General features: G+C 41.2%; 1 protein-coding gene across 4 annotated transcripts in view; it reads left to right on the top strand.

Moving 5' to 3' along the window:
- Positions 1–26,919, top strand: part of sez6l (seizure related 6 homolog (mouse)-like) — a 100,037-nt gene extending 73,118 nt beyond the window's left edge. Inside the window, exons 8-17 of one of the 4 annotated variants that reach the window (XM_075455569.1) lie at positions 405–599; positions 5,491–5,629; positions 7,528–7,724; positions 14,869–15,063; positions 16,925–17,116; positions 19,834–20,028; positions 21,636–21,671; positions 21,992–22,106; positions 22,729–22,831; positions 23,331–26,919. In XM_075455569.1, coding sequence (XP_075311684.1) covers positions 405–599; positions 5,491–5,629; positions 7,528–7,724; positions 14,869–15,063; positions 16,925–17,116; positions 19,834–20,028; positions 21,636–21,671; positions 21,992–22,106; positions 22,729–22,831; positions 23,331–23,360 — 1,397 coding nt within the window. In that variant the 3' untranslated portion in view covers positions 23,361–26,919. Of the gene's footprint in view, positions 1–404; positions 600–5,490; positions 5,630–7,527; positions 7,725–14,868; positions 15,064–16,924; positions 17,117–19,833; positions 20,029–21,635; positions 21,672–21,991; positions 22,107–22,728; positions 22,832–23,327 lie in introns of all 4 variants that reach the window. The other 3 variants (XM_075455568.1, XM_075455571.1, XM_075455570.1) reach the window with 3 other exon arrangements.
- Positions 26,920–27,826: the final 907 nt, after the last annotated feature.

Genomic DNA, 27,826 nt, shown 5'->3' with positions numbered 1-27,826 from the left:
ATAAAATAAAAGCTTTGCAGCAGGGAGTGGAAGAAGCATTACAAATACATAAAAGAATATAAAGAGAAAGAAATAAAATAATTAAAATGATTAAAAGAACATAAAGAGAGACAAAATAATTAAAATGATTAAAAACAAGCAACAGTCCAGATAAGTTCAAAGATATCGTGCAGATTTCATGCATAGACACATGAGAACAGAAATGTTTTTAACCTGGATTTAAAAATGTCTCCATTTGGTGAAAGTTTAATCTCCACTGGCAGTTTGTTCCACTTGTTTGCAGCATAACAGCTAAATGCTGCTTCTCCATGTTTAGTCTGGACTCTGGACTGGACCAGCTGACCTGAGTCCTTGGGTTTTAAAGGCTGTTCTTTCACAAACTGCTCCCTGTGCTCCCTCTGCAGCCTTTGAGCGGGGCCACTGCTACGAGCCGTACCTCCAGAACGGAAACTTCACCACCTCGGACCTGCTGTACGGCGTCGGCGCCGTGGTCCAGTTCACGTGTGACCCGGGCCACGCTCTGGAGCAAGGCCCGCCCGTCATCGAGTGCATCAGCGCCAGAGATCCGTACTGGAACGACACCGAGCCCATCTGCAAAGGTAAGACTGTATAAGGTAAGACTGAGGGAAGGAAGCGGCTGTATGTAGACAAGCATACTGCATACTGCATACTACATACTGCATACTGCATACTGCATGCTACATACTACATGCTACATACTGCATACTGCATGCTACATACTACATACTGCATGCTACATACTACATACTGCATGCTACATACTACATACTGCATACTACATACTACATACTACATACTACATACTGCATACTGCTTACTGCATACTGCATACTGCATACTACATACTGTATACTACATACTACATACTGCATACTACATACTGCATACTACATACTGCATACTACATACTACATACTGCATACTGCATACTACATACTACATACTACATACTGCATACTGCATACTACATACTACATACTACATACTGCATACTGCATACTACATACTACATACTACATACTGCATACTACATACTGCATACTACATACTACATACTGCATACTGCATACTACATACTACATACTACATACTGCATACTACATACTACATACTGCATGCTACATACTACATACTACATACTGCATACTGCATACTACATACTACATACTGCATACTGCATGCTACATACTACATACTGCATACTGCATACTACATACTACATACTGCATGCTACATACTACATACTACATACTGCATACTACATACTGCATGCTACATACTACATACTGCATACTGCATACTACATACTGCATACTGCATACTACATACTGCATACTACATACTACATACTACATACTGCATGCTACATACTACATACTGCATACTGCATACTACATACTGCATACTACACACTACATACTGCATACTGCATACTACATACTGCATACTACATACTGCATACTGCATGCTACATACTGCATACTGCATGCTACATACTACATACTGCATACTGCATACTACATACTGCATACTACACACTACATACTGCATGCTACATACTACATACTACATACTGCATGCTACATACTACATACTGCATACTGCATACTGCATACTGCATGCTACATACTGCATACTGCATACTACATACTGCATACTGCATACTACATACTACATACTGCATGCTACATACTACATACTGTATACTGCATACTACATACTGCATGCTACATACTACATACTGCATACTGCATACTGCATACTGCATACTACATACTGCATACTGCATACTACATACTGCATACTACATACTACATACTACATACTGCATACTACATACTGCATACTACATACTACATACTGCATACTGCATACTGCATACTGCATACTACATACTGCATACTGCATACTACATACTGCATACTACATACTACATACTACATACTGCATACTACATACTGCATACTACATACTACATACTGCATACTGCATACTACATACTACATACTACATACTGCATACTACATACTACATACTGCATACTACATACTACATACTACATACTGCATACTGCATACTACATACTACATACTGCATACTGCATGCTACATACTACATACTGCATACTGCATACTACATACTACATACTGCATGCTACATACTACATACTACATACTGCATACTACATACTGCATACTGCATACTACATACTGCATACTGCATACTACATACTGCATACTGCATACTACATACTACATACTGCATGCTACATACTACATACTACATACTGCATACTACATACTGCATACTGCATACTACATACTGCATACTGCATACTACATACTGCATACTGCATACTACATACTGCATACTGCATACTACATACTGCATACTACATACTACATACTACATACTGCATGCTACATACTACATACTACATACTGCATACTGCATACTACATACTGCATACTACACACTACATACTGCATACTGCATACTACATACTGCATACTACATACTGCATACTGCATGCTACATACTGCATACTGCATGCTACATACTACATACTGCATACTGTATACTACATACTGCATACTACACACTACATACTGCATGCTACATACTACATACTACATACTGCATGCTACATACTACATACTGCATACTGCATACTGCATACTGCATACTGCATACTGCATGCTACATACTGCATACTGCACACTACATACTGCATACTGCATACTACATACTACATACTGCATGCTACATACTACATACTGTATACTGCATACTACATACTGCATGCTACATACTACATACTGCATACTGCATACTACATACTGCATACTGCATACTACATACTGCATACTGCATACTACATACTGCATACTACATACTACATACTACATACTGCATACTGCATACTGCATACTACATACTGCATGCTACATACTGCATACTGCATACTGCATACTACATACTGCATACTACATACTACATACTACATACTGCATACTACATACTACATACTACATACTGCATGCTACATACTATATACTGCATACTGCATACTACATACTGCATGCTACATACTGCATACTGCATGCTGCATACTGCATACTACATACTACATACTACATACTGCATGCTACATACTATATACTGCATACTGCATACTACATACTACATACTGCATACTGCATACTACATACTGCATACTACATACTACATACTACATACTGCATGCTACATACTATATACTGCATACTGCATACTACATACTACATACTGCATACTGCATACTACATACTGCATACTGCATACTACATACTGCATGCTACATACTATATACTGCATACTGCATACTGCATAATACATACTGCATACTGCATACTACATACTGCATACTACATACTACATACTGCATGCTACATACTATATACTGCATACTGCATACTGCATAATACATACTGCATACTGCATACTACATACTGCATACTACATACTACATACTACATACTGCATGCTACATACTATATACTGCATACTGCATACTACATACTACATACTGCATACTGCATACTGCATACTGCATACTACATACTGCATACTGCATACTACATACTATATACTGCATACTGCATACTACATACTGCATACTACATACTGCATACTGCATGCTGCATACTGCATACTACATACTGCATACTGCATACTACATACTGCATACTACATACTACATACTACATACTGCATGCTACATACTATATACTGCATACTGCATACTACATACTACATACTGCATACTGCATACTACATACTGCATACTGCATACTACATACTGCATACTACATACTACATACTACATACTGCATGCTACATACTATATACTGCATACTGCATACTACATACTGCATGCTACATACTACATACTGCATACTGCATACTGCATACTGCATACTGCATACTGCATACTACATACTACATACTGCATACTACATACTGCATACTGCATACTGCATGCTACATACTGCATACTGCACACTACATACTGCATACTGCATACTACATACTACATACTGCATGCTACATACTACATACTGTATACTGCATACTACATACTGCATGCTACATACTACATACTGCATACTGCATACTACATACTGCATACTGCATACTACATACTGCATACTGCATACTACATACTGCATACTACATACTACATACTACATACTGCATACTGCATACTGCATACTACATACTGCATGCTACATACTGCATACTGCATACTGCATACTACATACTGCATACTACATACTACATACTACATACTGCATACTACATACTACATACTACATACTGCATGCTACATACTATATACTGCATACTGCATACTACATACTGCATGCTACATACTGCATACTGCATGCTGCATACTGCATACTACATACTACATACTACATACTGCATGCTACATACTATATACTGCATACTGCATACTACATACTACATACTGCATACTGCATACTACATACTGCATACTACATACTACATACTACATACTGCATGCTACATACTATATACTGCATACTGCATACTACATACTACATACTGCATACTGCATACTACATACTGCATACTGCATACTACATACTGCATGCTACATACTATATACTGCATACTGCATACTGCATAATACATACTGCATACTGCATACTACATACTGCATACTACATACTACATACTGCATGCTACATACTATATACTGCATACTGCATACTGCATAATACATACTGCATACTGCATACTACATACTGCATACTACATACTACATACTACATACTGCATGCTACATACTATATACTGCATACTGCATACTACATACTACATACTGCATACTGCATACTGCATACTACATACTGCATACTGCATACTACATACTATATACTGCATACTGCATACTACATACTGCATACTACATACTGCATACTGCATGCTGCATACTGCATACTACATACTGCATACTGCATACTACATACTGCATACTACATACTACATACTACATACTGCATGCTACATACTATATACTGCATACTGCATACTACATACTACATACTGCATACTGCATACTACATACTGCATACTGCATACTACATACTGCATACTACATACTACATACTACATACTGCATGCTACATACTATATACTGCATACTGCATACTACATACTGCATGCTACATACTACATACTGCATACTGCATACTGCATACTGCATACTGCATACTACATACTACATACTGCATACTACATACTGCATACTGCATACTGCATACTACATACTGCATACTGCATACTGCATACTTCCAGACTTCCAGATACTGATCTATCAGATCTGTCCCATCCAGGGGCAACAACACAGCCTCTTCTGGTCAGGAGGGTAATTAATGTCTGATTTAACCTCCTTTGCAGCCCAGTGTGGGGGCGACCTGACCGGCCCGGGAGGCGTGATTCTGTCCCCCAACTGGCCCGAGTGGTACGGAGAGGGAGAGGACTGCAGCTGGACGATTCACGTGGGCGAAGACAAGCGAGTGCTGCTGGACGTCCAGCTGTGAGGAAACACACCAACACACACAAACACATGAAAAAACATGAAAAATGTTTCACTCAGAAATGATTCAGGTAATAAGAGGAAATTCAGCTGCAATGACCAGAGGTGAGTAGAGCAGCCAAAAAGTGTACTCAAGTAAAAGTAAAAAGTAGTCATCCAAATAATTACTTGAGTAAAAAGTTTTTGGTGAAAAAGCTACTCAAGTATTGAGTAACTGTTGAGTAACGTCTGATTTATTTTGTGCTTTTTTGTCTTTTTGTGCTTCTTTTTGTCTGTTTTTTGTTTCTTTTTGTCTGTTTTTTGCTTCTTTTTTTCTGTTTTTGTGATTCTGCGCCTCGAACCATTAGACTGAGAACACGATGGCGTGAGCGCAGCTTTGTCCCATCTTTCGAAACTTCCTGGTTTGGAAGAATAATTAAATGAAAAGCTTCTTTCATCCTGAAAGGCTTAAACACGTGTTTATGATTCAGGTAATTATAGGAAATTCAGCTGTAATGTCCAGAGGTGGGTAGAGCAGCCAAAAATTGTACTCAAGTAAAACTAAAAAGTAGTCATTCAAATAATTACTTGAGTAAGAGGTGAAAAAACTACTCAAGTACTGAGTAACTGTTGAGTAACGTCTGATTTATTTGTTAACACAAGCATTCAATCAGACAGACAAAAATACTAAATAATCATCTTTAGGCAGATTAGAGTTCATCCAATTGATAAAATAAATTAAAATGAATTAATTAATTACAAAATAGCTTAAATTAAAAATAATCCAGGTAAATGCAAGAACTTCAATAAAAAATAAAAGAGCCTTAGGAAATGTTTAAAACATATGTAACCCATATGTAACCTAAAAAACAAACATTCACCTATCCATGGGGGAAAAACGAGTTTAGGAAACTTAGCGCTACATGTTTCCTCAGGTTAGATGTTGAGTTTCTGCTGAAATGTGCGTTTGTTTTGGTTGCCACAGAAGACACATAATGTAGCTGCTGTTTCTCACTCTTTGTAAGGTAAACATGCTTTCAGTATGAGGCCTCGTCTGCGTCTTCATTTCCCACCGTTGGTTCTGACATTTTTCATCTGTTTCTTTGTTTGTTTGCTACGACTGTAAACTGTAAAAGCTAAGTTTTAAATGTGCTTCATGAATAAGTTTGACTCGACTGTTAGAAATGAAGATAATTTTCTACATAAAAGACTCGGCTGGGACCTTTCCGGCCTTCGATGTGTCCTGATACTCGTGAGTTTTAATCTAAACGAGACGGTTCTCTGATCTGAGGACTCGCTCGGCTCGGCTCCAGCTTCCAGGTGTTCAGTAACGCTGCTGCTTGTTTCACTCGTTTTACATCAGGAACAATAGATAGATAGATAGATAGATAGATAGATAGATAGATAGATAGATAGATAGATAGATAGATAGATGAGTACTTTATTCATCCCAATTTGGGAAATTGTTGTGTTGCAGCAGCATACAGTAAAAGATATGAAAACAATTAAAGTATAAACAAGCAAATAGAATAAAATAAAATAAAATAAAATAAATAGATTAAAATAAATTAAATTAAATTAAAATAAATTAAATTAAATTAAATTAAATTAAATTAAATTAAATTAAATTAAATTAAATAAACTGAACTCAGTGCGTTCTGCCCTGTAAAAATGAACATTTCACATCTGTTTGATAGATTTTACCTCCAGTCCCTGACACAGGGCATAAATATGTGATGTTCACAGACTGTTCAGTGTTCACAGCCTCCGTCTGCAGCGTGTTGTGAAACCTGTCGAGGGAAATCTCATGTTTACACGCTTTTTAACCTGCATGAATCAGATCTGTGTGTTCTCCCACACTGTCGGCTGCCAGCCCGGCGTCCCTCTGACTCTCTCATTTCCTCTCCGCCTGTCCTCAGGCTGAACATCAGCGACAGCGACATGCTGACCATCACCGACGGCGATGAGGTCACCACTCGGATCCTGGGGCGTTACGTCGGGGGCAGCGGCCCCTTCAAGCTGTCCTCCACCACCCCGGACCTGACCGTCACCTTCCACTCCGACCCGGCGGGGCTCGTGTTCGGGAAGGGCGAAGGCTTCATCATCAACTACATGGGTGAGCCACAGCCGGGCGGCCCCGTCTGACTTCATGAAGCATGCAGCGTGGAAAGTAATCTGATCTAAAACGGCCTCATTCTCCTGCTCACTCCAGTTTTTCAGGCCTCTTGGTTCATGGGTTGTTGGAGACTTTGATGAAGTTCTTTGGTGGGTTGGATGTCCGAGTCTTTTGTCTCTTCATGTGCTGACTCTGATGCTGAGATCTCTGTGTGCTCGTTGCTCAGACAGCTGAGGGTGATCCATCATGACTTTAGGGCTGCTGGAGGTTAGCTCTGTGGTTAGCTCTGTGGTTAGAGGCTCAGCTGGGGAGTTAGCTCGTTCTCCTCGTGGTGGTTTGGGCTTCCTCCCACCTTCCTAAAACATGCATCACCTGGGATAGGCTCCAGCCCCTCCATAACACCAAACTGGATCATGTGGGTACAGCAAATAGGTGGATGGACTCCTGGATGTTTGGGGTGGGAAAATCAGCCGACGACAGTCCCATCCAGACGGTCTCATCTGTGGATGATAGAATAGAAAAATACTTTATTTATCCCCCAATGGGGGAAATTCAAATTCGTCAAGTAGCTCAACATTTTTTTAAATATTTACAATGATTGAATTAACAACAATAATAATACCACTACTAACTAAATAATAATAAATGACTAAATGGGAAAATAAACAAATAAATAAAAATCAATCAATCAATTTGAGAAGAACTCAGCAGTCCCTGTTGTAAAGCCTTATGGCTGTGGGGACCTTCTGAACCTCTCAGTCCTGCAGCGCAGAGAGATGAGCCTCTCACTGATAAGCAGCTGATGCAGTGGATTACTGCGATAGACACATGAGAAATCACAGTTTCATTTCCTTCCACTAGTTCATCCGTTTGGATACGTCACAGAGACGAGCTGAGACTTGTGCTGAAGGCATGAGGTCATCAGGTGAGAATTACAGGTACAGCTGGGTGTCATCTGCATAGCAGTGATCCAGAATGAAAGAATGTCAGCAATGACTGCGGCTCCAGCTTCTTAGGGTCTAATTGATCCATTTTTCAGTGCAATGATTCCAAGTTAGACCAACAGCATCCCTGCATGCCTGAACCTCGCCTTTAATCTGCATCTGGATGATGTTGGTGAGATGGAAGCAGACCAAATGGGGCATATTAAGGGAATTCTACAGGTTGACTGGACGATAATGAAAGCAATCTGGTCAAAATCAAGTGTTACAGATATGTCTTCTTCAACACAATGATGTGCAATTCTTACATTTCCATTCAGTCAGAGCACTACATGGTGTAACTCTTTCAGTAAGTTACAGGGGGAATGATTCTCTGCCTGATGAGATGATTCATGGACACACGGGTACTAACTGAGGCTGTAATTACTTTCATATGCATATATTATCATGTGTGTCGTGCTGCTCAGGCTTCTGCTCACTGTATCCGCACCGATTCAAAACATCTGGGTTTTCATTCACCGGTGAAGCAGATCTGAGGGGAACTTTTTAAAAGCTGGAGAAAAGTGAAGAAACGAGGCTGTAGAGGCGGTTTATGCTACGTGGAGATGGCTCTTCTTCAGGAATTACTTTAAAGGGACAGTTCTCCTCTTCTGACATGAAGCTGTGTGACATCCCATATCAGCAGCATCATTTCTGAACATCTCCTTACCCCCTGCTGCGTCCTGTGAGCAGAGTTCCAGCCTCGTTTTGGTGTTGATGAAGGTAGTCCGGCTAGTTGGCTGGGGTTTAAAAAATAAAGCGTTTTGCTTCTCAGAACAATATGCGTTCAACAGAGTAATACATTTGCATCACAAAATGGTTCTCCAGGAAAAAGTCAGACCTCACAATCACTTGGCCCTATTTTCTCTCCCTTCGTATCACTTTTTCCTGGAAAACGATTTTGTGATAAAATGTTCATAAATGATGTTGCTGATTTGGGATGTCATACAGCTTCATGTTAAAGAGGTGAACTGTCCCTTTAATCTGAGAGTATCTGGGACTGAGTGTGTGGTCACTCTTTAGGTTACTGAGCCTTTACACGTAAAACTCTGTAGTTCTGACCCGTGTTTGAAAGGTTTTCGTCCTTAATTCTGATCGACCGGACGAACCGACTCACACTGGAAAAAATGCCCCTCCAAAAACAGGTAAAAAAACAAAAAATAAAATACGTTTTTGCTTGAAATAAGCAAATAAATCTGCCAATGGAACTAGTGAAAATCGGCTTGTCAAGATTTCTTGAAATAAAATGTGATATTTGGGACTTTTGAGTTAAAAGTGATCTTGAAATTAGTTTAAAAACCTCTTCAAATATATAAAAAAAGCTTGTTTCATGTGAAATATGACTCAAAACAAGATGTTTTCAAGACTTTTTCATTTAACAAGATATTCCAGATGTTTTAAAACAAGTCCCTATATCTGGCTGAAATGGTACTTGTTAGGGAGTTGTGTCTTATATTAAGTGTAATGAGATATTTTGACTAGAAATGAGACAAATATACTTGGTAAGACTTAGATTTTTTCCAGTGCAGTGTCCGTTTTGATCTTTTAATGAGATTCGCCTTCAGAGAGAATAACATCAGAATTATCTTTATCCTGTTTCTGGAGACTCGACTTCCACTGTGTTTTCCATTCTTCTCTTTGTTGGCGGCCCCCCTCCAGCAGCTCCTATTCTTTCCTTTTTCCACCTCCCTCTGCCCTTATTCAATCACATCCTATTTGTTTCACCATCACATAACGGAGCTCATCCACGCACAGTCTCAGAGTTTCACAATGAGCTCAGTTTACAGGCTGTAATCTGCAGCTCTTTGCAGATCCAACACCCTGAAATATCCACCGTAACACTCAGACTGCACAGCGGAGGAGGACCGAGTCAATAGAGAATGAATAATTGATCTTAGAACTTCAACTTGGAGATCCCTGTGGGCCCATTATGCTGTACAGTGTTGTGCAACACCGTGCGCCGACAGATCAATCACAAGATGCACGGAGGCCGACACTCGAGTCCCAATGGGAACGCCTCGCTGGCCTGGAAGGATCCCGCTCTTTGTTTTAAGCAGCTTTCTGTCGGTTGCTGGGAAACAACTGTGGCGATAAATCTGAGGAGGAAGCTACAGATTACAGATTACAGATATCTGCTGCAGATTACAGATTATCTGATACAGATTACAGATTACAGATACCTGCTACAGATTACAGATTACAGATATCTGCTACAGATTACAGATTATCTGATACAGATTACAGATATCCAAGTATTTGAAACATTACAACAATACATGCCCAGTAATATTGTTGTAATGTTTTAAATACTTGAACGCAGTTTTTCTAGAGAAGATAATTGTTTTGTATATGGGATTATCGTCCATCGGCTCTTTTGGGCTTTCACATGCGCGAGCCTACAACCAGCCGATGAGTGACATGCTGTTTATAAAGTTGTTTTGTAACGTCCCCATGCCAGTAAAGTGAGAACCATGCATATGGTTTTGATGGTAAGGCTTGTGACTTTATTGTCGGATGGTTTATAAAGTGGTGTGACGTTTCTGCAGTGTGCAAGTTGTTGTTTTACGTGGAAGGGTTAGCGCTTGCCCCTAGCCACCACGTATTAGCCTCGCATGACACGCTGTGCGGACAGAGCGATCTCCGCACAGGGAGCGCAGATTTGCACCTCTCTGTGTCCTACTATCAGTATTTGACAACCTCTAGCAATGGGATTGCGCTTCAAATGCCCCGGAGTTCCCCTTTAAGCAGCTTTCTGCCAGTTGCTGCAGGAGGTTTGAGTGTTTTCTCGCTGAGAAACAACATGTAGATAAAGCTGAGGAGGAAGCTACAGAGGGAATAACTGCACCGCCATCAGATGCTGCTGCAGCGAAGTCAGAGATTATAAATAATTTATACCGAGCCACATGTGATACTATGAAAGTGCTTTACTCTCAGTGAGAGGCTGAAACAAATCCAAATGTCCTGAAAGTTAAACAGAAAGGATGAAAGTAAGTGATCAAAGAGCCTCTCTTCAGATTAAAGGAGACACTTCCTTTATAGATTAATGATGAAGTAAGAAAGAACACTTGAAATGTTCTTTTTAATAGAATAACATCAGGATTATTCTTAAATACGACCCAGAAAGTCTCTGTGTGTGAATACGAATAAAAACAGAAGGCTACGATTTACAAATCTCAGAATCAATATTTAATTCACAGAAGATCAGAAACATATTAAATATTGAAAATCAATGCATATTCTCACATCTCATCTTTCTCTTTACTTTCACTTTACAACTGTTTGCTTCTGCCCTACTTTGCCCGAGTTTCATTTTATCACGCAGTGAAACATCATTAAAACATCAGATTTTATGAATACAGAATAATCTGTGGAAACACACAAAGTGGATGTTTCCATGAGCTGATTACTGCCCTCTGGTGTTAACCAGTTACCCTACAACTGAGGATGGATGCTCTAAATGTGTTGGAGTTTTGGGATTTTATTATAAACAACATGCACATTACAGATATCTGTAATCTGTAGCAGGAATCTGTAATCTGTAGCAGGAATCTGTAATCTGTAGCAGGGATCTGTAATCTGTAGCAGGAATCTGTAATCTGTAGCAGGAATCTGTAATCTGTAGCAGATATCTGTAATCTGTAATCTGTAGCAGATATCTGTAATCTGTAGCAGGAATCTGTAATCTGTAGCAGATATCTGTAATCTGTAATCTGTAGCAGATAATCTGTCATCTGCAGATATCTGTAATCTGTAGCAGGTATCTGTAATCTGTAGCAGGAATCTGTAATCTGTAGCAGATATCTGTAATCTGTAATCTGTAGCAGATATCTGTAATCTGTAGCAGGAATCTGTAATCTGTAGCAGATATCTGTAATCTGTAGCAGATATCTGTAATCTGTAGCAGATATCTGTAATCTGTAATCTGTAGCAGATAATCTGTCATCTGCAGATATCTGTTATCTGTAGCAGATATCTGTAATCTGTAGCAGGAATCTGTCATCTGTAGCAGATATCTGTAATCTGTAGCAGGAATCTGTAATCTGTAGCAGATATCTGTAATCTGTAGCAGATATCTTTAATCTGTAGCAGGAATCTGTAATCTGTAGCAGATATCTGTAATCTGTAGCAGGAATCTGTAATCTGTAGCAGATATCTGTAATCTGTAGCAGATATCTGTAATCTGTAGCAGGAATCTGTAATCTGTAGCAGATATCTGTAATCTGTAGCAGGAATCTGTAATCTGTAGCAGGAATCTGTAATCTGTAGCAGATATCTGTAATCTGTAGCAGGAATCTGTAATCTGTAGCAGATATCTGTAATCTGTAGCAGGAATCTGTAATCTGTAGCAGATATCTGTAATCTGTAGCAGGAATCTGTAATCTGTAGCAGATATCTGTAATCTGTAGCAGGAATCTGTAATCTGTAGCAGATATCTGTAATCTGTAATCTGTAGCAGGTATCTGTAATCTGTAGCAGGAATCTGTAATCTGTAGCAGATATCTGTAATCTGTAGCAGATATCTGTAATCTGTAGCAGGAATCTGTAATCTGTAGCAGATATCTGTAATCTGTAGCAGATATCTGTAATCTGTAATCTGTAGCAGATAATCTGTCATCTGCAGATATCTGTTATCTGTAGCAGATATCTGTAATCTGTAGCAGATATCTGTAATCTGTAGCAGGAATCTGTAATCTGTAGCAGGAATCTGTAATCTGTAGCAGATATCTGTAATCTGTAGCAGGAATCTGTAATCTGTAGCAGATATCTGTAATCTGTAGCAGGAATCTGTAATCTGTAGCAGATATCTGTAATCTGTAGCAGGAATCTGTAATCTGTAGCAGGAATCTGTAATCTGTAGCAGATATCTGTAATCTGTAGCCGATATCTGTAATCTGTAGCAGGAATCTGTAATCTGTAGCAGATATCTGTAATCTGTAGCAGGAATCAGGAATCTGTAATCTGTAGCAGATATCTGTAATCTGTAGCAGGAATCTGTAATCTGTAGCAGGGATCTGTAATCTGTAGCATGTATCTGTAATCTGTAGCAGATATCTGTAATCTGTAGCAGGTATCTGTAATCTGTAGCAGATGCCTGTAATCTGTAGCAGATATCTGTAATCTGTAATCTGTAGCAGGTATCTGTAATCTGTAGCAGATATCTGTAATCTGTAGCAGGAATCTGTAATCTGTAGCAGATATTCTGTAATCTGTAGCAGATATCTGTAATCTGTAGCAGATATTCTGTAATCTGTAGTAGATACCTGTAATCTGTAGCAGATATTCTATAATCTGTAGCAAATATCTGTAATCTGTAGCAGATATTCTGTAATCTGTAGCAAATATCTGTAATCTGTAGCAGATATTCTGTAATCTGTAGCAGATATCTGTAATCTGTAGCAGATATTCTGTAATCTGTAATTTGTAGCAGATACCTGTAATCTGTAGCAGATATCTGTAATCTGTAGCAGATTTCTGTAGCAGATATTTTGTAATCTGTAATCTGTAGCAGATATCTGTAATCTGTAGCAGATTTCTGTAGCAGATATTTTGTAATCTGTAAATTATAGCAGATATCTGTAATCTGTAGCAGATATTCTGTAATCTGTAGCAGATATCTGTAATCTGTAGCAGATATTCTGTAATCTGTAATTTGTAGCAGATACCTGTAATTTGTAGCAGATACCTGTAATCTGTAGCAGATATCTGTAATCTGTAGCAGATATCTGTAGCAGATATTTTGTAATCTGTAATCTGTAGCAGATATTCACATAAAAGTTATTGTTGAAAGCACGAGACAAAGATCAACACAGTTATTTCTAGTTTCTGACAACTTGTAATAATTTCACTCTGTCTGCATAAAAATTTAACTTTTCCAAACAGCCTTCGTCCTGCAGCAGGTGAGGTTTAGAGACCGCGCAGCACAGGTGAAATCCGTCACTCTGTCACATGGGAAAGCAATGGCCCCATAAATCTATCTGTCTTCAGCTTGTGCCAGTGTCATGTCTAACCCAGCCAGAGGGCTGCTCATCATCTTTGCTTCCTGACCCTGTTAACCGCTCTGAGACAGGCAACCTTTAATATAACTGCAGCCAAACCTGGACCCCACACCTGACACCAGCATAATGGAGCCATTAATCAACCCTTTCTGTCATTTCCTCTCACAGAGGTGTCCCGAAACGACTCCTGCGCAGACCTCCCCGAGATCCAGAACGGCTGGAAGACCACGTCCCATGTTGCTTTGGTGCGGGGGGCTCGGATCACCTACCAGTGCGACCCCGGCTACGACCTGGTGGGACGGGAGACCCTCACCTGTCAGCTGGACCTGTCCTGGAGTTCCCAGCCCCCCTTCTGTGAAAAGAGTCAGTTTCATTACAGTTTCTGTGCATTCAGCCACGTCATGCTAATCCTGTTTATGTGACCTCTCCTTCGGTCTTTGATAATGGCTGTGTTCCAAACCGCATACTACTCCTACTACTCCTACTAACTTTCTGAGTTAGTATGCGACTTTGAGAATGCGAGAAGTTCCCGGATGCGTACTAGATTCTCCGAAATGTTGGGTATGCATCATGAGGTTACTACTCATACTCAAACTACCCAAGATGCAACGTAACGTGACGTCGCCGATCGTCATTTCCTGTCAAAACGGCAGTTTCAAGCTAGCTACAACGAGGGTAGGTTCACTTCCTGTTTTCAAAACAAAAGCACCAATTGTGTGGTACTGGCTTTCCCTATGATAAAAGGCAACGGGTATTTTATTTTGTGAAAATAACAGGAAGTGCGTTGCTCACTGCGGCTAGCTTTAGTAGCGCCGAATTCGTGGGAACAAAATTGTAAACAGCCGGTATTTTGTCAGGTTTTCAACACGTTGGGGATCTAAACGACTACTTTCGCTCCTGAAAATGTTTCAAATGTTGCTAAAGTTTACAGAGTTTAGAGCTTAAGGGAAATTAGCTTCAGGCCGGCTGATTTCGGCTCGGGCAGGAGCGAGATGCATTGTGAGTAAACGCTCTGCATACTGTCTGATCGATGAGTATGCAGTATGTAGTATGTAGTATGCAGTATGCAGTATGTAGTATGTAGTATGTAGTATGCAGTATGTAGTATGTAGTATATAGTATGTAGTATGCAGTATGTAGTATGCAGTATGTAGTATATAGAATGCAGTATGTAGTATGCAGTATGTATTATGTAGTATGTAGTATGTAGTATGTAGTATGCAGTATGTAGTATGCAGTATGTAGTATGTAGTATGCAGTATGTAGTATGCAGTATGTAGTATGCAGTATGTAGTATGTAGTATGCAGTATGTAGTATGTAGTATGTAGTATGCAGTATGTAGTATGCAGTATGTAGTATGTAGTATGCAGTATGTAGTATGCAGTATGTAGTAGGTAGTATGCAGTATGTAGTATGCAGTATGTAGTATGTAGTATGCAGTATGTAGTATGCAGTATGTAGTATGTAGTATGCAGTATGTAGTATGTAGTATGTAGTATGCAGTATGTAGTATGCAGTATGTAGTATGTAGTATGCAGTATGTAGTAGGTAGTATGCAGTATGCAGTATGTAGTATGTAGTATGCAGTATGCGGTTTCGAACACAGCCAATGTTTCATCTCCGGGGATGGGTGTAATTTATTCTGGGTTTGGCCACGAAGTGATCCTCGAGACTTTCATGTTGCAAAGCTTTTAAATGAGTCACATCTGGCTCATTCTTCCACTATGGAATCCAGATATCTGCCTTCACTGAAGACTGAATACGTCAGTGTTTCTCTCCATGCTGATTAAATAAAAATCAAGTCAAATTTATTTGTAGCACATTTCATGTATAAAACAGTTCAAAGTGCTTTACATAAAATAAAAAGCATTGCAGCAGAGACACATAAAGTTGTGTATCGTCTGCATAAACTCTGATAATTGATGTTAAAGTTCTGTAATATCTGACCCAAAGGGAGCATATACAAGTTAAATAGAAGAGGTCCAAGAATTGACCCCTGGGGGACTCCACAAGTCATGGCTACTCGCTCAGATTCATAGCTGCCAATTGTAACAAAATAACTCCGGCCTTCTAAGTAGGACAAATACAACTTTCTCAATACCAGCCCGCTAATGCCTGGCTAACTGTAGCAGGAACTAGCTTGACTTACAGATGCTTCTCCTAACATTTTAATTACGAGTTAAAGATGCATATTTTATGTCTGATACCAGCTCTCTGTCTCAGTCATGTACTGCTCAGATCCAGGCCATGTGGAGCATTCCACCAGGTCTCTGTCTGACCCCAAACTCCTGGTGGGCACAACCATCCAGTACAGCTGCAACCCCGGCTTCATCCTGCAGGGCGGCGCCACCATCACCTGCTACGGCCGCGAGCCGGGGACACCCGTGTGGACGTCTCGACTCCCTCACTGTGTGTGTGAGTATCTGGCAGACAGTTAGTGGTAGAAGGAAAGACGATCTTTTTTTGGTTTCTGTGGACTCTGACATCAGAGGCTCTCTGGGATTTCTTGGCTTCTCTTTCTTTATGGTGACAAAGATCGCTATGGAAGCCCATTTCCGCCATGAAAGAAAAAATAAAAGACCAACAGGAAGTCATAATTTCGACTTTCAAAGTCATTATTATGAGATTCAAAGTCATAATTTCGACTTTCAAAGTCATAATTATGAGATTCAAAGTCATAATTTCGACTTTCAAAGTCATAATTATGAGATTCTCATAATTTCGACTTTCAAAGTCATAATTTCGACTTTCAAAGTCATAATTATGAGATTCAAAGTCATAATTTCGACTTTCAAAGTCAAAGTCAAAATTATGACTTCCTGTTGGTCTTTTATTTTTTCTATCATGGCGGAAATGGGCTTCCATAGTTCACAGCGTTCCTGCATACCAGAGAAAATTCTTCCTCTCCTGCATTTCATCCAAATCCTGAAACGTGTCTTTGGGCTTTCAGGCCCATTAATGCATGTGTGAGGCGTTTGATGTGTAAATGAAATGCTAATGTACGTTAGCATCAGCCCTCAGCCAGCTGGAGGAGGAGGGAGATTATCCAAGAGTCACCTCAGAGCTCAGAGCCGTCACATCTGTCAGTGGAGCGCTGACGCAACGAAGCTCTGATTTCTGTTCAGAAACGTGAAGTCATCCATCCATCTGTCTTCTTCCGTCCATCTCCTTTGGTCCAGCTCTCATCTTATGTCCTTCTCCTTTGGTCCACCTCTCATCTTCTGTCCTTCTCCTTTGGTCCACCTCTCGTATTCTGTCCTTCACCTTTGGTCCACCTCTCGTATTCTGTCCTTCTCCTTTGGTCCACCTCTCATCTTCTGGCCTTCTCCTTTGGTCCACCTCTCGTATTCTGTCCTTCTCCTTTGGTCCACCTCTCATCTTCTGGCCTTCTCCTTTGGTCCACCTCTCGTATTCTGTCCTTCTCCTTTGGTCCACCTCTCGTATTCTGTCCTTCTCCTTTGGTCCACCTCTCATCTTCTGGCCTTCTCCTTTGGGCCACCTCTCGTATTCTGATCTTTCTCCTTTGGTCCACCTCTCTTCTTCTGTCCTTCTCCTTTGGTCCACCTCTCTTCTTCTGTCCTTCTCCTTTGGTCCACCTCTCATCTTCTGTTCTTCTCCTTTGGTCCACCTCTCATCTTCTGTCCTTCTCCTTTGGTCCACCTCTCATCTTCTGTCCTTCTCCTTTGGTCCACCTCTCATCTTCTGTCCTTCTCCTTTGGTCCACCTCTCATCTTATGTCCTCCTCCTTTGGTCCACCTCTCTTCTTCTGTCCTTCTCCTTTGGTCCACCTCTCATCTTCTGTCCTTCTCCTTTGGTCCACCTCTCATCTTCTGTCCTTCTCCTTTGGTCCACCTCTCATCTTCTGTCCTTCTCCTTTGGTCCACCTCTCATCTTCTGTCCTTCTCCTTTGGTCCACCTCTCATCTTCTGTCCTTCTCCTTTGGTCCACCTCTCATCTTCTGTCCTTCTCCTTTGGTCCACCTCTCTTCTTCTGTCCTTCTCCTTTGGTCCACCTCTCATCTTCTGTCCTTCTCCTTTGGTCCACCTCTCATCTTATGTCCTCCTCCTTTGGTCCACCTCTCTTCTTCTGTCCTTCTCCTTTGGTCCACCTCTCATCTTCTGTCCTTCTCCTTTGGTCCACCTCTCATCTTCTGTCCTTCTCCTTTGGTCCACCTCTCATCTTATGTCCTCCTCCTTTAGTCCACCTCTCTTCTTCTGTCCTTCTCCTTTGGTCCACCTCTCATCTTCTGTCCTTCTCCTTTGGTCCACCTCTCATCTTATGTCCTCCTCCTTTAGTCCACCTCTCATCTTATGTCCTCCTCCTTTGGTCCACCTCTCTTCTTCTGTCCTTCTCCTTTGGTCCACCTCTCATCTTCTGTCCTTCTCCTTTGGTCCACCTCTCATATTCTGTCCTTCTCCTTTGGTCCACCTCTCATCTTCTGTCCTTCTCCTTTGGTCCACCTCTCATCTTATGTCCTCCTCCTTTAGTCCACCTCTCTTCTTCTGTCCTTCTCCTTTGGTCCACCTCTCATCTTCTGTCCTTCTCCTTTGGTCCACCTCTCATCTTCTGTCCTTCTCCTTTGGTCCACCTCTCATCTTATGTCCTCCTCCTTTGGTCCACCTCTCATCTTATGTCCTCCTCCTTTGGTCCACCTCTCATCTTCTGTCCTTCTCCTTTGGTCCACCTCTCATCTTATGTCCTCCTCCATTGGTCCACCTCTCTTCTTCTGTCCTTCTCCTTTGGTCCACCTCTCATCTTCTGTCCTTCTCCTTTGGTCCACCTCTCATCTTATGTCCTCCTCCTTTGGTCCACCTCTCTTCTTCTGTCCTTCTCCTTTGGTCCACCTCTCATCTTCTGTCCTTCTCCTTTGGTCCACCTCTCATCTTATGTCCTCCTCCTTTGGTCCACCTCTCTTCTTCTGTCCTTCTCCTTTGGTCCACCTCTCATCTTATGTCCTTCTCCTTTGGTCCACCTCTCTTCTTCTGTCCTTCTCCTTTGGTCCACCTCTCATCTTCTGTCCTTCTCCTTTGGTCCACCTCTCATCTTATGTCCTTCTCCTTTGGTCCACCTCTCATCTTCTGTCCTTCTCCTTTGGTCCACATCTCATCTTATGTCCTTCTCTTTCTGTCCAGCTGAGGACTCTGTTTCCTGTGAGAATCCTGGTCTCCCTGAGAACGGCTACCAGATCCTGTCCAAGAGGCTGTACCTGCCCAGCGAGTCGCTTACCTTTGTGTGTTACCAAGGTTATGAGCTCATAGGAGAGGTTGCCATCAAATGCATTCTGGGGAACCCTTCGTTTTGGAGCGGCCCACTTCCACTCTGCAGGGGTGAGAATCTGGTTTATCTGATTTTGATGTGCAAACCTTTCAGCCTCTTCAGATGTTGAGATTCTTCATGATACAAAAGCATCAATCCGTTCAGGACAGTTGGGCTTGTAGTGTAAATACCATGAATTCCTCATCCTGTAACATTGCTTTAGAGACAAATAATATAGAATTGATCAAAACAGCATTAACTTGACAAATAATGTATTAAATTATCCGACTGGGACGTTTTTTTTGCAGTGAAAACTAACTGAATAAAGTCATTTCAGCCCGTTTGAAGCGAATACGACACTGATTTCCTGTTTTGAAATGAAAGCTTAAAGGGACAGTTCCCCTCTTTTGACATGAAGCTGTATGACATCTCATACTAGCAATATCATTTAAAAGTAAGAGAGAGTAAGAGAAAGCACACCCCAAGTGGACAAACATGGGTTAAAGCAACCAGTCGAAAAAAACTGAGAAAGTTAACAAACAGTTTAGTTGTTTACAACAGTTAGATGGACCTCATCGCTGCTCTTCCTACCAAGCCCATTATTTCTGAAGGATCCCACCCTTTTATCTGTGGCTGAAACCTTTGCATGGTGCTGCCTTGTTATCTAAAACTCCGGCCAGTTGCATGCACAGTGTAGCCTTTGCAGACCTCTTTGCTTCATGCCTCTTATATATGGATTGTTACCCAACGCATGCAGCTGACAGTTTGCTGAGCCCCAGCTCTGCACAGCAGCTTTATTCTGCTATTTAAAGTGCACTAACTGTGTGATATAAATCTTAGCATTTTTAGCTAACTAGCTTAATCTAGTCATATGCTAGCATTACTTCCACTTAACTGCATCCATTTGCTGTTATAAATAAAGTGCTTGGTGCTGGAAAATACGTGAATCTGGTTGTCAATCATCTTTCCAGAGACATTTGATGTGGAAAAACACACAATTAAAAGTGTTCCCTTAACTTAAATGATCTACAGTTAGTGTTTTAGCTAGGGCTGGGCAAGATAGGCTAGATTAGATAGCCTGGATTTAATCCATACGGCAGGTTTTATAAAGAGCTTTTCAGTTGGCTGAATGTAAAAAGAAAAGTTACCATGAACCTGTTTTTTCCAGGTGATAAGTGACTTATTTAAGCATCAAAGACAAACGTTCGGTTTATAAACGTTGCATTTATATCCTGAATGTCTGCGATGGCAGAGCTGGACAGGTGTAGCATCAACATTCAGGGTATAAACGTTGCATTTATATCCTGAATGTGTGCGATGGCAGAGCTGGACAGGTGTAGCATCAACATTCAGGGTGTAAGCGTTGCATTTATATCCTGAATGTGTGCGATGGCAGAGCTGGACAGGTGTAGCATCAACATTCGGGGTATAAACGTTGCATTTATATCCTGAATGTGTGCGATGGCAGAGCTGGACAGGTGTAGCATCAACATTCGGGGTATAAACGTTGCATTTATATCCTGAATGTGTGCGATGGCAGAGCTGGACAGGTGTAGCATCAACATTCGGGGTGGGAATCAGCAAACTGTCGCTTCTGCCGAGCCTTGTTTTACGGAGTCTAACTCCGCAGGAAGTGTGATGTCATTGTTCATGTGACTGACAGAATGATGTCTTGCAGCCAACCATGACTGCTTTGGCAACCATGCTTTGGAAGGTGAGTCTGACCGTATGTGTTTGTGGGCTGAGGAGACCACACTGTTCGTCTTCTAAACTGACAAAAACCATGAAATTAACCATCACGGAGTGGAAAATGTGATAAATAAACCACCTCACCTCTCTGTGTCTGCTCTGCATCTGCAAACATCTGCCTGCCGAGTTCATCCCCCCGTGTGTGTTTGTCCTTCCGGCTGTGTTTATCCCTCTGATTACCTGCTCCATTCACCTGTTTGCTGAACCACATTCAAACATTTACAGTTTTATTTGCTCTCTGGATAACTCTCTTCCTGTAACCGACCCGTGTTATTCATGACTTAGTTGCCGAGGCGACGGCCGGCTCCCCGCTGGGTGGAGGCAACATCGCGCTGGCCATCTTCATCCTCGTCCTGCTGCTGTCGGTGCTGCTCGGAGGGGCGTACGTCTACGTCACGCGGTAAGATCTGCCACCCCAACCTGTTAAACCATAACCCAACAGTCTATCCAATAGAAACTCTTTTCCATGTTTATCAGAGCTGAAGGACAGGATGTGACACAGTGAGTAAATCCAAAGTGTTCCAGCTGCAAACAGACTTTAAACCGTGTCCACCGGCAGACAAATCCAGTCTTTTAATCCACTCTTTGCTGACCTTCCTCCACATTTCTGCCGACTGCCGCTGAGTTTCTTCGGAGCCTCTTTGTTTGCAGAGGAGCTACAGAAGCCTCGTCGGCTGCACGGGCTGTTGTTCCCCCTCTCTCTGCCCCCTGCTTCCTGTCTCTCTGAACTTTCTATTAAAGGCACAAAAGCCCCCTCAAATTATTATTTTTTTAATTAAAAAATAAAAAATAAATACTAAAACCTGCGTTAATGCGCGATAAAATATGTATCAGCGTAAAATAATTAACGAGTTAACTCGCCCAGTCCTACTAAACAATAAACCTTAACTTGTACGCTGATAGATATAAAATATAAAATGCTATTGGTGCTTCTTTCAGAACTAAAATAAACTGTTTTGATGGTAGTTGTCGTCTTCTTTTCTGTTGTGATGTCTCTGTAACGCCTTCCTTGTTCCCTAAAGGTGCCGGTACCACTCCAACCTGCGGCTGCCTCTCATCTACCCCCACCCGTACCGACAGATCACTGTGGAGACCGAGTTCGACAACCCTCTCTATGAGACAGGAGTAAGCATCCAGTAACTCCCAAAGCCCTGCAGCTCATTCACTGGAAAAAATCTAAATCTTACCAAGTATATTTGTCTCATTGAGTATCTCATTACACTTAATATAAAACACAACTGCCTAACAAGCACCAGTTCAGCCAGATATAGGGACTTGTTTTAATACATCTGCAATATCTTGTTAAATGAAAAAGTCTTGAAAACAAATTGTTTTGAGTCACATATCATATGAAACAAGCTTTTTTTTCATTTGAAGAGGTTTTTAAGCTAATTTCAAGATCACTTTTAACCCAAAAGTCCTAAATATCACATTTTATTTCAAGAAGTCTTGACAAGCCGATTTTCACTAGTTCCATTGGCAGATTGTTTTTTGCTTATTTCAAGCAAAAACGTCTTTTATTTGTTGTTTTTTTTTTCTTATTTTTGGAGGGGCAATTTTTTCCAGTGTTCAGCATATCTCAGACTTTCCTTACTCTCCCACCTTCTCTTTTCGTTGTCAGCAGGACACTCGTGAATACGAAGTATCGATATGAGAAGGCTCTTCTCTGAACCGACCGCCTCGTGCCGACTCTTCCACAAATACAAATAACGATGTCCAGCCCCTTCTGCCGCCAGATCCTGTTCTCTCCTCCCTCCATGTGACAGCTTTTTGTTGGCGTGATGAGAAATGGGGGCGAAGAGGACGTAGATGTTGCACATGGACAAGTGGGCGATGATGGAGGGAAAAGAGCATCAGCTGAGGGTGTCCCACATGACCAGAATTAGGATGCTGACTTTGAAATGGGACAAGAAGAGGTTAAGATGGGGGGAGTCCGGCCACAGCACAGCAGGAGGGATGTAAAACCAGGGGATAAAACTGAGGCTGTGTTCCAAACCGCATACATCTCCTACTTCTCCTACTTCTCCTACTACTCCTACTAACTTTCTGAGTTAGTATGCGAGTTTGAGTCAGCGAGAAGTTCCCGGATGCATACTAGATTCTCTGAAATGTTGGGTATGCATCATGAGGTTACTACTCATACTCAAACTACCCAAGATGCAACTTAAAGTGACGTCACCGATCGTCATTTCCTGTCAAAACGTCAGTTTCAAGCTAGCTACAACGAGGGTAGGTTCACTTCCTGTTTTCAAAACAAAAGCACCAATTGTATGGTAATGGCTTTCCCTATGATAAAAGGCAATGGGTATTTTATTTTGTGAAAATAACAGGAAGTGCGTTGCTCACTGCGGCTAGCTTTAGTAGCGCCGAATTCGTGGAAACAAAATTGTAAACAGCCGGTATTTTGTCAGGTTTTCAACACGTTGGGGATCTAAACGACTACTTTCTCTCCTGAAAATGTTTCAAATGTTGCTAAAGTTTACAGAGTTTAGAGCTTAAGGGAAATCAGCTTCAGGCCGGCTGATTTCAGCTCGGGCAGGAGCGAAATGCATTGTGGGTAAACGCTCTGCATACTGTCTGATCGATGAGTATGGAAGTATGCGGTTTCGAACACAGCCTTTTGCTTTCTTTTCTGCCTCCATTATGTTTATGTTTATGCATTTGGAAGACACTTTAATCCAAAGCAACTTAGAGGTAGGGTAACGGGGGTCTTTGCCTGAGGACCCCAACTGGAGGTCGTACCTTTCATGCAGGGGATTTGAACACAGGACAACTATATGAAAGATGGCACTCTTACCACTACACTATCCAGACCCACGTACCCATTGTACACCATTTAGAAGAATTAAATCAGAACCTTTTTTGATATGATCAACTGTCCAAGTATGTCCCCAACATACACCGATAAATGTGTTTTACGGGTTGTTTTTTCATTCCGGTTCTGGATTCAGACTGCATTCACACACATGAATTACCTGATTGACCTGATTACCTGGAAACAAGCATCACAAGCATGAGACCCGAGTTGATTAGAACAAATGAAGGGCATATTTTTGCCAAATGTTTGGAAAATCTGTAAAAAAAATCCAGCTTCAATTCACTCAGAGCACCAAGATGTTATCAGGGCACCAGACTCTGATGCTTATAGAAGCGAATGCATGGCGTCCTCTGATTATTTTGTCTGACTGAAATGAAAACACTATGAAAAAAAGATTAAATATGATTGTTACATAGAAGGATTTCTTTTGTCAGATCAAGTAGAAGAAGAAATGATGGAATCACGACCCAAAATAATTACAGTCAACTTGATCTGACAGAAATGGATTAATTACACTCGTTTATTTCATGTCTGTGTTACGAAGTGTTACGAATGTTAAATGAAGAGTTTTATTTTCTTTCTCCAACACAGCTGACGCTCCTTTAAAGCTCCAATGAAATACCTGCAGGAGTGTTAAATGCTCACAGATGTGTTTCCAATCAGGACATTTTCAGAGAAGCTGAGCCCTCTCTGCTCTGATTAATAAGCTAACGAGCTAACTCTGATTAGCCCACATTTCCACACTTCAGATCACCTTTTTGTCTCAGTTGGGCCACACACTCGTGGGTTGGTGCGTCCGGGGCGAGGAACACACAAACACTAAAGCATAAAATGTAGGGATGGGAATTGATGAGATTTTTACGATGCCAGTTCCATTTTAGATCCTGCTTAACGATTCGGTTCTTTATCGGTTCCCTTATCGATTCTCATTTGGAGAAAAAGGACAACAAACCGGTCGATTAGCATCAACTTTGTTTAGTTTAGAAGTAACACGAGTCATGACCTCACAAACCCAACAACGGTGAGGTCCACATTGGTCTATCCTGGCCTGGGTAATTGAACTCTTCCTGCTCTGGTGAAAGGAGAAGCTGGAGGTAGAGGTGAACTGGGGGTAGTACCACCAGCCTCTGGCTCTGAGCCAGTCAGGCTCTGTCTCTCATGATTTCATCTAAATGTAATGCCTGAGAAGGCATTCATTTAACCTTAACCGTTACTAAGAGCAGCTTTTACAATCAGGCAAATGGTGCTAACATGATAGGCAGTGTTAGTTAGTTACCTGCAGTGTTAGCCGAGGACATGCTAACGTTGCTAACGCTGCTGGGTTCAGATTCACCAACGTTAGTCCGGAGCGGATCCAAAACGCGACATTCATTCATAGTTATTGCATGTTGGTAGTATTTCCTCCCTTTGGTGAAATATTCACTTTGCCAGTTGCCCTGTTGTCGTCTTTTTTAGGGATGTGGAACCAAACTTTCCAGCGTTTGTACCGCTTGGGCGCCATGTTTACTGTTGGCTGCTGGCTGCGCTGGACTCGCAACGTTGCGTGGTGACGCGCCCAGTGGGATCGATAAGGGAATCGTTTGCAAAAATCGCCAAACGATTCCAAGAAATTGAAACACTGGGAACCGGTTCTCAACAAGAACCGGTTCTCGAATCCCATCCCTAATAAAATGTGATTTTTACGGTGACTTTAACGCATAGAGTCTTCTGCCGTTACCATGGTTACCAAGGTCTTGCTAACTCTCCGAGGATGGAAGTCACAAGGACCCCAGTTCAGTGCTGAAACAGCAAAGTGGGAGGCTTCGTTGTTTGTTTTCATCCACGTTCACGAGTCGTCCTCTCTTGCCACAAACTGATAACCGGGCGGAGGTAATTTGCTTCCTGTATTTCATCCCCCTGGATGTCTTCTGCCCCCCAAACTCTCTCCTGCCTGCTGTCACCTTCCAGGGTTTTTACTCCAGCCGGTCCTTTTCTGGCTTTAGCTGTAGTTATAAGTGGTATTTCATCCGTGACTTTAGGGCCAGGCCAGTACTGTTGTCTTATTTCACTCCCATGTAGTTAGATTGATGGACCATCATAGACCGGCCCTGGAGTCCCCGGGTTCTGGACCAGGTTCTGGACCAGGTTCTGGACCAGGTTCTGGACCGGGTGACGATCAAAGAGCAAAATAAAAAAAAAACGCCTTGTTGCAGATGTGAATAGCGTAGCTGTAGTGACCTGATCGATGTTCGGGCGCCAAGTCGATCAACCCTCCAGATGATGTATTTATTTTGATGTACTGTACATGTGATGTTTTATGCAGATGGATAAATGTACATTTTCATTATGAGAAAAAAACGAATGTTAACAGTTTCCCAAAATAAACAGTAAAACTTGAATAAAAAGTACAAAAAAATTATTCGTATTTTTTTACCCAAACCTCATTTTTCCACTAATCTCCTTTCATGGTTTCTCAATAGCTAAATGAATTTATGTTTTTCGTATTTTCTGGAGAATAAACTGCACTTTTATCAGAATAAACAGTTATTACATGAGATATCAACAGCGATCTGTTAAATCTGTGAAGCTTTGGTGGAAATAGAAGGATTTCCATTTTCTAAATGCAAGAGAAAGTGAATATAAACCGTTAAAGTTAGAAAAAAGCTGTGACTAATGTGCAAAAAGTTGATGTGTTTGCACTTTGATTTGATTGAACTGATGAGCTGAGTTCTCATCTGACTGAGCAGCATCTTCCCAGGTGATATATTGAAGATATTTCCAGAGATTAAAGCCATTTCTGATGACTCTCCACTTTCCTCTTTGGGATGTCCACCACAGTTTTGTTGATCTTCCTCCTCACGGGTCATTTCCACTCAGGGGAACTACTTTTTCTACCGAATTACTAACATATGACCTGTAGAAATAAGGCCGTATTAATCTGAGTTGATCATAAAACCTAAATAAGACCACAGAAAGTTATAAAACTACATAGTACTTATGACTGTTTGCCTTGACTCTGAAAAGCTTCTGTTTGACAAACATCTTTTCTTTGGACTGAGGCAGATTTCCCCACCTGCAGCCAGCTTTAATGTCCTGATGATTCCTTCTGTCGGCAGCCTGGATGCTAACAGGACTTTCAGGCTAACTGCCATCACAAACTCTCTGGCTGCTTGATGATATTCAGCACTCTGAGGAAACTCTGTGCCCACACACACTTTTAATGAACCGAAAAGTGTTCACAGAGACTGATTTAATGCCTGCGTTAGCTTGGTGTTAGCATCTTCCACAGAGAAACATGATCAGAGCTGCAACAAAAAGAGACG

This window comes from Odontesthes bonariensis, chromosome 22 (genome assembly GCF_027942865.1).
Source record: "Odontesthes bonariensis isolate fOdoBon6 chromosome 22, fOdoBon6.hap1, whole genome shotgun sequence".
Taxonomy (NCBI): domain Eukaryota; kingdom Metazoa; phylum Chordata; class Actinopteri; order Atheriniformes; family Atherinopsidae; genus Odontesthes; species Odontesthes bonariensis.
The sequence above is the reverse complement of the archived record's forward strand: the minus strand, read 5'-3'. Positions and strand labels throughout refer to the sequence as shown.